Raw genomic sequence first — 13,941 nt, forward strand, 5'->3', positions numbered from 1 at the left:
ATCCAGGGGTTTCTTGGCTTGTTTTCCTCTGCTGGGACTGTTCTCTGTGACAATCTGTTCCCACCTCAGGGTGCTTTTGGTTGCTGATGCCCCCGGACCTGGAGGAAGCTGAGCAGGGCATGAGTAAGGGCAATGTGGGGAGAGAAGAACTGGCTGAGGGTTTCTCAGGGCTGGGTGAGTTGATCCAGCACAGCCAGGAGGACCTTGGTGAGATCCCTCTTGCCCTCTCTCTTGTCCATACTCTTCTTCTTCAGGAATTTAAACCATTTTCTTGCAAAACTTTCCTCATGGCTTCTCTTTGAACAGCTGCCCCTGTGCTGTGGATGCTCTGCCAGGGGAGTTAGAGGGAGATCCTGCCAGGAGAAGACCCTAAAATGCCAAATTTCTGGCATGTCCAGCTGTTTTCCCTGGACTTAAACCTGGATGGAGGGAAGGCAGCTCAGAGCTGAAAGTGGAGGGGAGTCAGAGCCACTCTGAAGCCTCTGGGTGTGAATCACTCCCTTTCCAGCTGAAAAAGAGTGGGAAGTTGGGTTGTTTGTGCCAGTCCTTGGGTTTGCAGATCTAACTTTAGCTCAGCATGCCCAGCCTTTACTCAGATTTCCACCAGGAGCCCACCCTGTTGACCCTGTGATTAAAAAAGCTGAGGGATCAAGAGGAAGATGACCCCTATACCCTAAGGGTTATTTTTGGTGTCAGATGTGAATCCCAAGATCAAGAACCCAATCCAAGAAGCAGGAAGGTTAAGGGAGGGTATAGACCTTGTGGGAGAGCAAAACAAGCTGGAGCCTCTTTTTGTGGACCTTGAATGAAATATTTAAACAAAAATGTGGTGTTGGGGACTCTCAGACCTGGGGATGGGGAAGAGCAAGAAAAATTCAGATACTGAAAATGGCATCAGCATGAGGGGAGAGGAAACCAAAGTGTCACAGCACCCCAGCTTTGCCCTGTTGCTGCAGCTCTGCAGGTTGGAGGGGGGGAAATCAATTCATATTCTTGGGGAATAATGGGGAAGTTATAAAATCCCCTGAAATCTGGATAATTCCCTGTCACTCATCAAACAGTGGGCACTTCTCTTCCAGAGAGTGTGTGGATGCCTTGGGAGCTGTCCCAGCTGGAGATGCTGAGCCAGGTCTCAGCTCACCTGCCCTCACTGACTGGTTGTGCCATGAGCTCCCTGTGCACCCACAGCCAAACCCCACGGCCTGTTCCTCCAGCTCTGCATCTCATGCAAGAAAATGTCACTTATTCCAGCCTTCTCCATAGCTGTTCCTGCAAAATATGCCACAGGAATCCCTTGCATGCAACTGGAATTCCAAACAATGGTGGCTTTCCCAGGTGGTTTTTCTCTTCCCTTCAGTGCTGGGACCAAAGTCTCTTGTTATTTAAATCAAGCTGTGCTGATGCAGCCCAGAGGCTTTGCTTGATTTGTCCTGTTTCAGGGCAGGTTTTCAACACCACCAAGAACTGAAGTGTAAACAAACAGGAAAAGACTCTTTCACATCAAAACTCTTATACCCTTCTGACCTGTTCTGGTTCACCACTTCCCGCCAGGAACCTGGGCCAGAACCTCAGAGTTACTCTGGCAACATGTAGGGCCTTTTTCTTCAGGCAGGAGCTGTTTTCCAGCTTCAGGTGAGATCTGAAGTGGGTTTGAGGACACCCCAAAGGAGGGCACAGCCCTCAGTGCCAATTTGCTGGAAACAATCTGCTTAAACAAGCCAAGAGGTGCTTCCCAACCTGATTCCTGCTCTGCCAGACCAAAGCCACATGTGTAGCTTAAGGGAGGAGTTCCTTGACCCACCTTCCTTTTCTTTTGTTGGATTCAGCTGGGAAGATGTGAGGACATCTGTGCTAAGGCTTCCACACAGATCCCTGTCTCAGGAAAAGTCTCCGAGCAGCACAGGTGAGAGCACATTGTTCCCATCCACAGCCCCTGTTCTGATGGAAACACCATCCCTCTGCCTTGGAAATTTCCTCTAAATCTCTGGTTCAGCACAGAAGGCATCAGGTTTAGCTCTCTTACAAGCCTGGCTTCCCCAGCCCATCTCAGAAAGGTGCAGCTGCCCTGGGAAGGAGAACTCTGGCCAGGAAACAGGTGACACTCCATGAAATGTAAGATGAAAACCTGACTTAGAGAAAAAAACTTATTAAATTTGAGCCTTGGTTCACCTGTCTCGCTGCAAGTGCTTGTGGCTGCACTTTAAATAGTCCCTCAGTTGATCTCCACTCTCCTTTTAGAGTGGGAGAGTCTGATTACAGGGAAGGGAAAGCTGTAAAATTAGTGTTGGGCTGTGGTGCAGCCACTCGGCCCCTGTGCCCGGGACAGAGGCTGTTCCTGAGGCTCTGCACTCTCTGCTGCAACCATGGCCCGGGTGAAAATTCCAGGTAGGTCTCAGAGCAAACAGGGAGCCAAGGAGCCCCAGGGCAGGCTCTCAGCACAGCCTCAGGGCTCTGGATGGTCCAGGGGGCCTCACTGGGGATCTTGGGCATTTTTCTTCCTGCTTGGAGACATTTTTAGGGATGGTGCAGCAAAGAAATGCTTTGAAGAAATTGTTTAAATCTTGTTCTGCTTGTACTGAAGGGAAAATCTTGTTTCTCCTGATGTAATGACACCTCTGAATCCCTGTGGAAGTGGCCAGAGGGATTTCGGGAGTCTCTGGTCAAAGTGGTGAAGAAGTGGGGAGCTGCATTCCGAGGGATGGGGAGCACAAGCTGGGCAGCAGGAGCAGGGCCAGCCAGGCTCTGCAGGGCAGTGCAGAGGGACGTGGGACATGTGACTGCAGAGCCCTGAGTGGTATCAGCACCAAACAGCTCTGATAAGAGTGTGTGTGGAATTGCAGGGCTGTGGTGTGACACACACTGTCCCAGTGGGTGAGCCTGGTGTTAAAGCCTGGCTCTGGACCAGCAGCAGGAGGTTGTAAACCTTTCCTGAGTGTAATTTGCACCCACTGGAGAGATGAAAGGTCAAAGGAGGCATTTCCAGGAAGCTCTGATTGCAAATGAATATGTGGAGTTGTAATGCCTGGAGAGTTCGTGGCTGGGATTTGGGCAGTCAGGGGTCACAGCCTGGACTGCTGGGTCAGATGGAAAGGGCAGGAGCTGCACCCTCTCAGTGTTGCTGTGTGACCAGGAGTGGGGATCTGTGGAAGTGCCTCAGCTGTCTGATCCTGTTTGGGAATAAGCAGAGATGTGACCACAGGGAGATGGAACTTGGTATCTCTGAAATGCCCATCCATCCTGATCTCCACAAAGGAGGGCGAGTCATGGGCAAAAAATAGCCAAGCCTGGTGCTCCAAGTCACTAAAATATCTGCTTGCTTGTCCAGCAGAAGGCTGTCCTGCCCTCCCTCTGCTCCTGCTGCATCCCTGCACCTGGACACAGGTGTAGGGAGAGACCTCCCAGCACAGCTCAGTTTCCCCACATGGCTGGTTGGTCTCCTGTAGTGTCCACTGAGGTGACCTGGGGTCTGGAAGATGTTTCATCCTGGACAGCTGCAGGGAAAACAGAGACAGTGTCTCAGGTTGGATGGGACCTGCAGGGGTTTGGTTACACATCGAGGCACCAACGAGGCTCTGTCAGGAACAGGCAATGCCAAACTCACATCTCTGTGTTGCTCCAGGTGACAGCTACTGCTCTGTCTCTCTTAACTCCACTACCCAAAGGGGCTGCAAGAAGGGCTGGAGGGACTTTTCTCAAGGGCATGGAGTGACAGGACAAGAGGGAATGGCTTTAAGCAAAAGGAGGGCGGGTTTAGATTAAATATACAGGAGAAATTGTTCCCTGTGAGGGTGGGCAGGCCCTGGCACAGGTTGGGCAGAGAAGCTGTGGCTGCCCCATCCCTGGAAGTGTCCAGGGTCAGGGTTTGGAGCACCCTGGGCTCATGGAAGGTGTCCCTGCCCATGGCAGGGGGTGGGATGGGTCGAGCTTTAGGGTCCCTTCCAACCCAAACCATTCTGGGATTCTCTGATTCTCTTGTAAGTGGCTTTGGCTAAACTTGTACTTTACAAATCTCTTTGTGATGACTGATGATATGAGAAGGTAAAAAGGCTCCGACTTTGAAGGGCTGATCACAACAGCTTTGATTTTGTCTCTGTTTTATCTCAAACAGCAGAAGACAAACGTGAGTATTGTTGGGTTTCTCTGTGCTCTGCTCTGTTACTGCCCAGACATGATCACTGGAACATCAGTTACATGATCATGGAGACCTTTCAGCACCGGAGAAATGCTATTTCCTGGCAGTACCAGCTGTGCCCCTCAGTGTTATATGGAATGGTCCCAGCTTTTGGCCCTTTGATACAGGAAGCTGCAATTTGTTCAGTGTTGTCCTGGCAGCCCTGAGTGCTGGTGAGGTCCCTCAGGCTGTTCTGCTGTGGTCCTCACATGCTGACCACGTCCTGTGTGAGGTGTCCATCCTTCCATGCTGATCCTCACCCTGCTTTGTGCTGAGCTGCCAACTGCTCTGTTCCTGTCCTGTGCTGCCATGCAATGTGTTCTTCTGGGAGATGCTCTGCGGTGTTTTGTTGGCTGTGGAAGGGCTTTTACCTTCCTTCTCCTTCATAAAGCCCCAGCCAACCTTTGTGTCAGTGGTGACTTTGGCAGCACGATGCATGTGGGGGCTGAGGGGGTCCAGCCCATGTTGTAGCTCCCCATTTGGGGCTCTCCAGCTGACTGGGATGGTGGGAGCTGAGTGTCTGGGCTGCTGGCTCTGCCCTCTCCATCCATACCTCCATCCTCCTCCTCACTGGATGCCTTGTGGAACAAGTGGGTCTCAAGCTTTCCAGAGCTGTGGGGGCTCTGCTACTCTTCCCCTCTCCCACCCAGTGCATGCTCCCATAACTGTCCTTCCCAAGGACTTGCTTCTTCCTGGGCCTTTTTGCACCACTCTTGGGCTGTGTGTACCTTTCCTGCTGTGCTGGGGCCATCAAGGTAAGTCTCCAGCCCACCAGGTGTGGCCCAGCTTTGTGGCAGATTTGGGAGGTCACTCAGAGTCTTTTAGAGGGGCATGGGGGCCACAGGGACATGGGAAATGAGCACCTGCCTGTGCCAGTGCCTGGGGAGCAGCTGCCTGGGGGAGCCTGAACTGTGCCCTTCTCCCTGCAGAGATGGACGAGTCCATGCGCTCCATCGCCGAGAAGGTCTTTGCCTTCGAGGTGAAAGATGAGGAGGTCAAGGGAGAAGTCTCCCCTTTTGATGTGGAGGAGACCTGCCCCATCTCCCGGCAGCAAATGAAGGTGCATATGATGCTGCAGGAGAGCAGTGTCACGATGGAGAAGAGGTGAGCAGCACCCAGGGCTCCTGGGAAAGGAGGGCAGCACAGCCTGCACACCCCTGGCCACAGCAGTGGGGATGTAAATCAAGGCCTGTGGGAATAGCTCATCACACCTGGGGGATAAATCCTTGGTAATCCCAAGGCATCTGTCAGGTATCCAGGGTTTCCTCTCCAACTGGACACCCTTGGCCTGCTCCCTGGGTGTCAGCACTGCAATGGCCACAGAGCTGGTGCAGAGGGAGACCTGGAGACCTTTCTCTGCAAAGATGCAACTTCCAAAGTCTGTGGCCACTTTGTGAGCTGTGGCCTCTGCTCTTGGCAGCGTCTCTTCCAGGTGCTCAGAAAGCACCAGGGAGCTGATTTGTGTTGTGCACAGTTAGGACATGGCTGTGGGAAGAGCCCCTGTCCCTGCACCTGTGTGTGACCATGGCATGGGGCTGTTGGCCTGAGATGTTCCTCCCTGGCAGGAGGAAGCGCCTGCTCCGCATGAAGACAGTTTCTCTGGCACTGCCTGTGGCTCACAAGCCTCAAACCAACCTGCCTGCCATTGATGAGGTGATCTCCACCTGCCCCCAGTACCAGACCGTGCCTGATTTCCAGAGGGTCCAGATCACTGGGGATTATGCCTCTGGGGTAGGTACTGCCATGGCTCGTCCCACCACCTCCGGTCACAGTGTCACAGGAGTCTGTACCAGGTGTGTCCCAGCTCAGTCTGTGCCTCTCAAGCATCTGGTGAGGCCCTGCTGCATCCCTGGAGGATCCAGAATGAATTCCTTGCAGGAGTCTGTGGGTTGCTCCATGGCTCCCATGGGATTCTCCAGGGAGGATGGCAGGGCAGGCTGAGCTCATTCTGTCACATCCTCTCTGCTTGCACACAGCTGAATCTGTCCAGGATCTGTGCATATCCAAGAATCCCAGAATGGCTGAGGGAGGTCATCTGGTCCAAGCCCTCTGCACAAGCAGGGTCACCTAGTTCCAGTTCACCAGGACTGTTATCACATCCTGTGCTAATCCCCCCGTCTCCTCCTCCTCAGCTTCCTATTACATCTGTGCTGCCCCTGGAATGATGCTGGTGGACCCAAGCTCAGCTTGGAGCTGCATAGCAGAGGAGCAATTAGGGGAATCTGAGAATCCCTCCCTGAACAGGCACATTTTCCCCCTGCCATGACCTCATGGTGTTCTACCCCCTGCTCCACTCCTTTGGGCCTCTTCTGACTGCCCCAAACACTTGTCTGTGCAGTAAATCAAAAATTGTTGACACACTGTCAGTGTATGTTGCTGTTGCTGCTTCAGTTTCAGCCTGGGCTCCAAAAATAGCTTTAATGTTTTGCTCAGGCCTGGCTTCCACTTCAGGGCCAACTCTAGATTGTAGTGAGGAATGTAAGAGGGGGTGGCATTGGAATTCACTGGCTCTGGCACCAGGAGCTTCCCTTTGCCATGCCTGGGACTCTGCCTACCATCCCTTCTGTGCCCTGCCCAGGCAGAGCAGTGGGAGGGAGGGGATGATACCATATATGATATGATATATGATATGATATGATGATATGATGATATGATGATATGATGATAAGATGATATGATATGACATATGATATGACATGACATACAGCATTACATGACATGAAAGCTGGAGAGGAACATTTTACAAGAGCATGTAGTGACAGGACAAGAGGGAATGGCTTCAAACTGAGAGACAGTAGGTCTGGATTAGATATTGGGAAGGAATTCTGCCCTGTGAGGGTTGCCCAGAGAAGCTGTGGCTGCTCCATCCCTGGAAGTGTCCAAGGCCAGGTTGGACAGGGCTTGGAGCAACCTGGACTGGTGGAAGGTGTCCCTGACCACAGCAAGTGGATGGAAAAAGATGATCTTTAAGGTCCTTTCCAATTTAAACCATTCTATGATCCACCAAAATTGTCCTCTCTCCACCTGGGTGCACCAGGGTGTCTCTTGGGCAGCAGTTGTGTTTGCCTTCAGCAACAACCCCCTTGCAGGTGACAGTTGAAGACTTTGAAGTTGTCTGCAGAGGGCTGTACCGTGCCCTGTGCATCCGGGAGAAGAACATGCAGCAGTCCCTGCAGAGGTTCCCCAAGACCCCGTCCCAGTACCTGCGCACCATCGAGGGCGAGGCCTGGAGGGCGAGTGACACCGGCCCAGGTACCCCCAGTGTCCTGCAGGGGCTTCCTCTCTGGCTTCAGCACAGGGCAGGGAAGGATTGGGGAAGTGCTCCATGAGAGAATCTCCTATTTGGTGTCACAGTGGGGGGGTGTCCCTGCCCACTGCCTGGGGTGGGGGAGCATGGCAGGCTGCCAGCCTGTGCCCCATGGAATTCTCCTCTTGCTCCAGTGTTCACCCCACCAGTGAAGGATGGACAGGATCCCTTTGACTCTGGGAACCTCCCCGAGGACCTGGGGTACCACATCCAGATGAAGGATGGGGTAGTTTACGTCTATGCGGACAAGGCAGCAGCGGAGAGGAACGAGCCAAAGGACCTGCCCTACCCCAGCCTCGAGGACTTTGTGGATGACATGAACTTCCTCCTGATCCTGATTGCACAGGGGCCTGTGTAAGTGCACGACCCAGCAGGTCCTGCCTCAGGGGAGGTCAGGGCAGCCCCCTCCCCTTCCTGGGAGGAGGGAGGAAGCCACTAATGACAGAGCTGGCTGCCCAAGTGTCCTTGGCCCTTGTCAGCCGTCTGGATCTGCACCTTAAGCAAAGAGGGCATTCAGGGATTGGAGACAGGGCCTTGGATATGCTCCCACCTGGCCAGCCTTCCTTTGAAGCTCTGTAACAGAGCCATGAGGAGCACCTGAGGGAAGCAGGGCTGGCCAGCAGGAGCTCCTCCACCTCAGGTGAAAGCTGCATCCCTGTGCTGAGGGGAGAGGAGCCCAGTCACTGTTCTGCTCTTTGCTTTCACCAGGAAGACCTACGCTCACCGGCGCCTCAAGTTCCTCTTGTCCAAGTTCCAAGTGCACCAAATGCTAAATGAGATGGAGGAGATGAAGGAGCTGAAGAACAATCCACACCGGGACTTCTACAACTGCAGAAAGGTAAAGGGCAAGGCTTACAGTGCTGGTGACCCTGAGGAGGAGCTGTCCTGGTGCCTTCCCCTCCCTGGGAACTGGATGTTAGTCCCAGGCATGTGGCAGTGGCATTGTTCCCACAAGTGGGAATGTGCTGGCTGGGCTGCCTCTGGTCTAGGTCTGTTGTGTTCACACCACTGAGCCCTGCTCCCCACACAATGTGGCACTCCCTGGCACTTCCCTGGGGTGGTACCTGAGCATCCCCACCTGAGGCTGGAGACCTGTCCCTCTGGCTTCCCAGGTGGACACGCACATCCACGCTGCAGCCTGCATGAACCAGAAGCACCTCCTGCGCTTCATCAAGAAATCCTACCGCGTGGATGCCGACCGCGTGGTCCACAATGCCAAGGGCCAACAGCTCACCCTGAAACAGCTTTTCCAGCAGCTCAATCTGCACCCCTACGACCTGACAGTGGATTCCCTGGATGTCCATGCTGTAAGTGGTAGGGCATTTACTGTAAGATCACTCTCCCCTCCTGGACAGGCATAGTTTTTCCCTTCCCTGTGCACCCTTGAGATACTGTGTTTGTTAATATTTGTGGCAGGGTGTCACAACTCCTGGTTTTCTCTTTTTGGGTGGTTTGGGTGAGCCCCTGCTCACTGCCACACCTGGCCCCAGTGTGTGGGGGCACTGTTTGACCCTGATCCTCCCTCTCCCAGGGCCGACAGACATTCCAGCGCTTTGACAAGTTCAACGACAAGTACAACCCTGTGGGGGCCAGTGAGCTGAGGGACCTCTACCTGAAGACAGAGAATGCCATCAATGGCGAGTACTTTGCCACCATCATCAAGGTGAGGAGAAGGGAGGGGAGCAAGGGAAGCTTTGGGGCTGCTGTGGGTCCATGTGCCATGGTCTGCTCTGGTTTGCAGGAGGTTGGCTCTGACCTGGAGGATGCCAAGTACCAGCACACGGAGCCTCGACTCTCGATCTACGGGCGGTCAGAGCAGGAGTGGGCCAAGCTGGCCAGGTGGTTCAACACCCACAAGGTCTACTCCCCCAACATGAAGTGGATGATCCAAGTCCCCAGGATTTAGTATGTGTTGTGGGTCTGAGGGAATGCTGTGCCTTACAGATACCTGAGGGGGTTGTGGGGGCCGTGTTGTCCCTCTGGTAGCAGCTAATCCCTGTCTCTGCACACAGTGATGTGTTCAGGTCTAAGAATTTCCTGCCCAACTTTGGGAAAATGCTGGAAAATATCTTTGTTCCTGTGTTTGAGGCAACTGTCAATCCTCAAGCCCACAAAGAGCTGAGCGTCTTTCTACGCCACGTGAGTGTCACCTGATGATGTTGTCAAGTGTGGTGAGAACCCCATCCCTGTTTGTGCACAAGACATGGGGGATTGGCCAACATGGAAAATGCCATCAGTGGGTTTGTGGCCCTACTGCCACATTCTGTGGCCAGACGTGCAGGGAGGGCTCAGACTCCCTGAGCTGGCTGCTGTGGGGCTCTGTGAAATTCTCACCTCTTGGAGAAGATGTGAGCTTTATCTGCCCCTGACAGAGCCCGGGGGTTTGTGAGGAGTGATGTCTGCAGCCCTGCCTGGCTCTGCTCTTGAGGGGCACAGGGGTGTGGGTTCTGGTGAGCTGCAGTGGGGCAGGGTGAGGTGGGCAGCCTGGAGATGCACCATTTTTGTTACCTTGCCGAGCAGATCACTGGGTTTGACAGCGTGGATGATGAATCCAAGCACAGTGGGCACATGTTCTCCACTAAAAGCCCAAAACCAGACGAGTGGACTTCTCAGAAGAACCCATCCTACACCTACTACATCTACTACATGTATGCCAACATCCTGGTGCTGAACAACCTGCGCAGGTGAGGCCCAGGATGAGCCACCACGGGGTGGCCAAGGGGCTGCCCTGTGAGTTATCTCAGCTCTTCTTGGTGTGGGAGAAATGAGGCCTCTTTGCTCAGTTTGGCGCTTCATATGCCAAAGCAATCCAGAAACTCCTCAGTAGGAATTGTGAAGGACTTGTGTGAAAACTTGGGGATTGCAGAGGGGCATTGCAGGCATTGGAATGGCCTGCCCAGGGAGGGTGTGGATTCTCCAACCCTGGAGGTGTTTAAGGTGAGACTGGACGTGGCACTCAGTGCCATGATCTGGTAATCAAAGTGGAGTTGGATCAAGGGTTGGACTTGATGATCTCAGAGATCTCTTCCAACCCAACTGATTCAATGATTCTATGATGATTCTATGATCTATTGCATGTAAAGAGAAAAGAGAATGAATAATGTGCTCCCAGCTCAGGCTGGATTTGTGGGCAGTGGCAGAGCTGGACCTGAAGCCAGGCCCAGCCACCCAACCCTGCTGTTCTCTCCTTCCCCGCGCTCAGGCAGCGAGGGATGAACACGTTCCTGTTCCGCCCGCACTGCGGCGAGGCCGGGGCCATCACACACCTGCTCGCTGCCTTCATGACAGCAGACAACATCTCCCACGGCCTCAACCTCAAGAAGGTAAGTGGAGTTGAGTCTCCCACGGGCTCAGCCTGTAGAAGGTAAGTGGAGCAGCCTGCCAGGAGCAGCCCAGGTGTGGCAGAGCAGGGGAAGGTGCTCACTGCTGCCTCCGTGTACCTGGCAGTGGGTTGTGCCTCTGCTTTACACTGGCACAGCCTGGCTTCAGGCAGGTGTTACTTCTTTGGGTTCTTCCAGGTGTCTTTGGGGATGTGGCTGAGAAATCTGTTAGATTTTGGGGGTTCAGCCTCACAGACCTGTTGTAGGATATGTTTGTTATCATTGGAGCCAGCCGAGTTCTGGCATCAGACAGATTTGAGCTCCTTGGCATCTGGAGCTCCATGTGGGCCCTGAAGGAGGGATTGCTGGCTTGCCTGTCTCTTCCCTTGCACACACGAGTTCTCTGCACTGTATTCCCTGCCTGGGGCCTGGCCAGATCTGAGAAGTGACCCTGGAAGGGTGGAAGGTGCAGCAACTTCATCCCTAAGCTGGTCCCTCTGCTCGTCTTTGCAGAGCCCGGTGCTGCAGTACTTGTACTTCCTCGCCCAAATTCCCATTGCCATGTCCCCACTCAGCAACAACAGCCTCTTCCTGGAGTATGCCAAGAATCCATTGCCTGACTTCCACCAAAAAGGGCTCATGGTGTCCCTTTCTACAGATGACCCCATGCAGTTCCACTACACCAAGGTACCCTGGGAGCATTGGGGCTGTGATTGGGGCTGGGACCGTGTGGGCCTCGGGTTTTTTGGGAATCCAGTGGCACTTCCAGAGGGTTCAGCATATGCTGGGCCACCTCCCCCTGTGCCAGGGGAAATTCAGTTTGGGTATTACAGATTAGGAAAAATTTCTTCATGGAAAGAGTGGTTAAACATTGGAATGAGCTGCCCAGAGCAGTGGTGGAGTCCCTCAGTTCTGGGTCCCTCAGTTCAGGAAAGAGATTGAGGGGCTGGAGCGGGGCCAGAGAAGAGCAACGAGGCTGGAGAAGGGACTGGAGCACAAGTGCTGTGGGGAGAGGCTGAGGGAGCTGGGGGTGTTCAGCCTGGAGAAGAGGAGGCTCAGAGGTGACCTCAGCACTGTCTGGAACTCCCTGAAGGGAAGTTCTGGCCAAGTGGGGGTTGGTCTCTTCTCCCAGGCACTCAGCAATAGGACAAGGGGGCACGATGGGCTCAAGCTCTGCCAGGGGAAATTGAAGTTGGAGATCAGAAAAAAATTCTTTACAGAGGGAGTGCTCAGGCATTGGAATGGGCTGCCCAGAGAGGGGGTGGATTCCCCATCCCTGGAGGTTTTTCAGCTGAGCTTGGCCGTGGCACTGAGTGCCATGATCTGGTAAAGGGACTGGAGTTGGCCCAAGGGTTGGACTTGATGATCTCGGAGGTCTTTTCCAACCCAATCCATTCTATGATTCTGTGATTCCTGTGCCTGGAAGGGCTCAAAAAACAAGCAGAGGCAACACTTTGTGATATTCAGTGAGCAACTGGAGTGTTGGTCAAAGGCTGGATTTGCTCTTGGAGGTCTTTTCCAAGCCTTGATGACTCGGTGGCTCTGAGAGCAGTCCCTGCTGGCCCCTGACCCCTCCTGTGCTGCAGGAGCCCCTCATGGAGGAATACGCCATCGCCGCCCAGGTCTTCAACCTCAGCACGTGTGACATGTGTGAGATCGCCAAGAACAGTGTCCTGCAGTGTGGCCTGTCCCACGAGGTGGGTGCTGCCCACCAAAGCTGGGATTTTAATTAATTATAAGTTATTTCAGTGTTGCACAATTCCGGGTGGTCCCTGGGCTTCCACAAATCCAGCACGGCCAACTTGTAACTTTTTATACATTTTAGAAAACTTTTAGGAAATTTTAGGGTTCATTGGCTGCAAGTTACATAGTTTTTAATTTTACCTTCTCTCACTTCTCATGTTAATTAGTCCCATGCTCAGTGTTCCTCTTCTTTTGGGTTGATGGTCTCCGAGTCAGTGGTCACAACCTGTCCCTGCCAGAATTATCTTTTACCCCATTAGAGCTGATTTCAGCACAATTGCTGATCTGGCTTTATTAGTTTCTTCCTTATCTTGGGAGGTCTCCCAAACATCCTTGTGGTCCATAAATTCTGCATTCCCTGTGCCCACTCTCAGTGGCACCTCCCTCTTCCCCAGGCTTTAACCTCCCACAGGTCTGAGATCATTAAGGATGTCCAGCCCCAAACCTTAACAAGCAATTTGCTTTTCTAACACCCAGACAACGCTTAGAGCTTGTTGGCTGCTGTTCCACGGATCAAATATCCCTTCTGGTTGATCAGGCTTGAAAGTACACAAAGACCAAACAGCAAAGAACATCCTTCCTAAAGAAATTATTACGTATTCCACATTTTGCAGCGATTTCATACACTCCTGTTGGGATGTCCCGGGGACCAGCCCCGACCCCGGGCTCGGGAATTCTCCCCCGGCCTTTCCGAGCCGGGGGTTCTGAGCCCGGCCCCGCTGTCTTTGCCTCTGGCAGGAGAAGGTGAAATTCCTGGGGGAAAACTACCGGGAGGACGGGCCCGATGGCAACGACATCCGCAAGACGAACGTGGCGCAGATCCGCGTGGCCTATCGCTACGAGACCTGGTGCTACGAGCTCAACCTCATCGCCGAGGGGCTCAAGAGCGAATAGGCCGGGCAGGGGCGGGGCCGGACCGCGAGGGCCCCGGGTGGGACCGGGACAGCCCCGGGTGACACCGCGAGGGCCTCGGGTGGGACCGGGACGGCCCCGGGTGACACCGCGAGGGCTCCGTGTGGAACGGGGAGGGCTCGGGGTGACACCGCGAGGGCTCCGTGTGGAACGGGGAGGGCTCCGGGTGACACCGCGAGGGCTCCGTGTGGGACGGGGAGGGCTCCGAGTGACACCTCGAGCGCTCCGGCCCGGCCGCGCAGTAAACGCCCGGTGGTCTCTGAAGCGGTACTGAGTGCCCTGAATGGGTGAGGGGAGGGCGGGGCCAGCGCTGAGTGACGGCCGCGCCAGCCAATGGGCGGCGGTTCTGTGCGCTCCGAAGCGTGGTGGGGCGGGGTCTCCACTTGATTGATGGCCGTGCCAGCCAATGGCCGGTGGCTCCGGGCACTCCTCTGCCTGAGGGGCGGGGTCTACACTTGAGTGATGGCTGTTCCAGCCAATAGACGGCG

At 54.2% G+C, this 13,941-nt stretch overlaps 1 protein-coding gene across 1 annotated transcript; it reads left to right on the forward strand.

Annotated features, from left to right (window-relative positions):
* The first annotated feature begins 132 nt into the window (after positions 1-132).
* AMPD1 (adenosine monophosphate deaminase 1) lies at positions 133-13,699 on the forward strand. The gene is given in 17 exon segments (XM_071578422.1): positions 133-174; positions 2,135-2,350; positions 2,352-2,385; positions 5,101-5,275; positions 5,737-5,902; positions 7,261-7,423; positions 7,613-7,832; positions 8,187-8,316; positions 8,591-8,785; positions 9,010-9,141; positions 9,220-9,383; positions 9,491-9,617; positions 9,999-10,162; positions 10,681-10,801; positions 11,312-11,485; positions 12,385-12,495; positions 13,280-13,699. Coding segments are annotated over 17 exon segments (2,490 nt in total). The 3' UTR covers positions 13,436-13,699.
* The last annotated feature ends 242 nt before the right edge of the window (positions 13,700-13,941 follow it).

This window comes from Pithys albifrons, chromosome 28, assembly GCF_047495875.1.
Source record: "Pithys albifrons albifrons isolate INPA30051 chromosome 28, PitAlb_v1, whole genome shotgun sequence".
Taxonomy (NCBI): domain Eukaryota; kingdom Metazoa; phylum Chordata; class Aves; order Passeriformes; family Thamnophilidae; genus Pithys; species Pithys albifrons.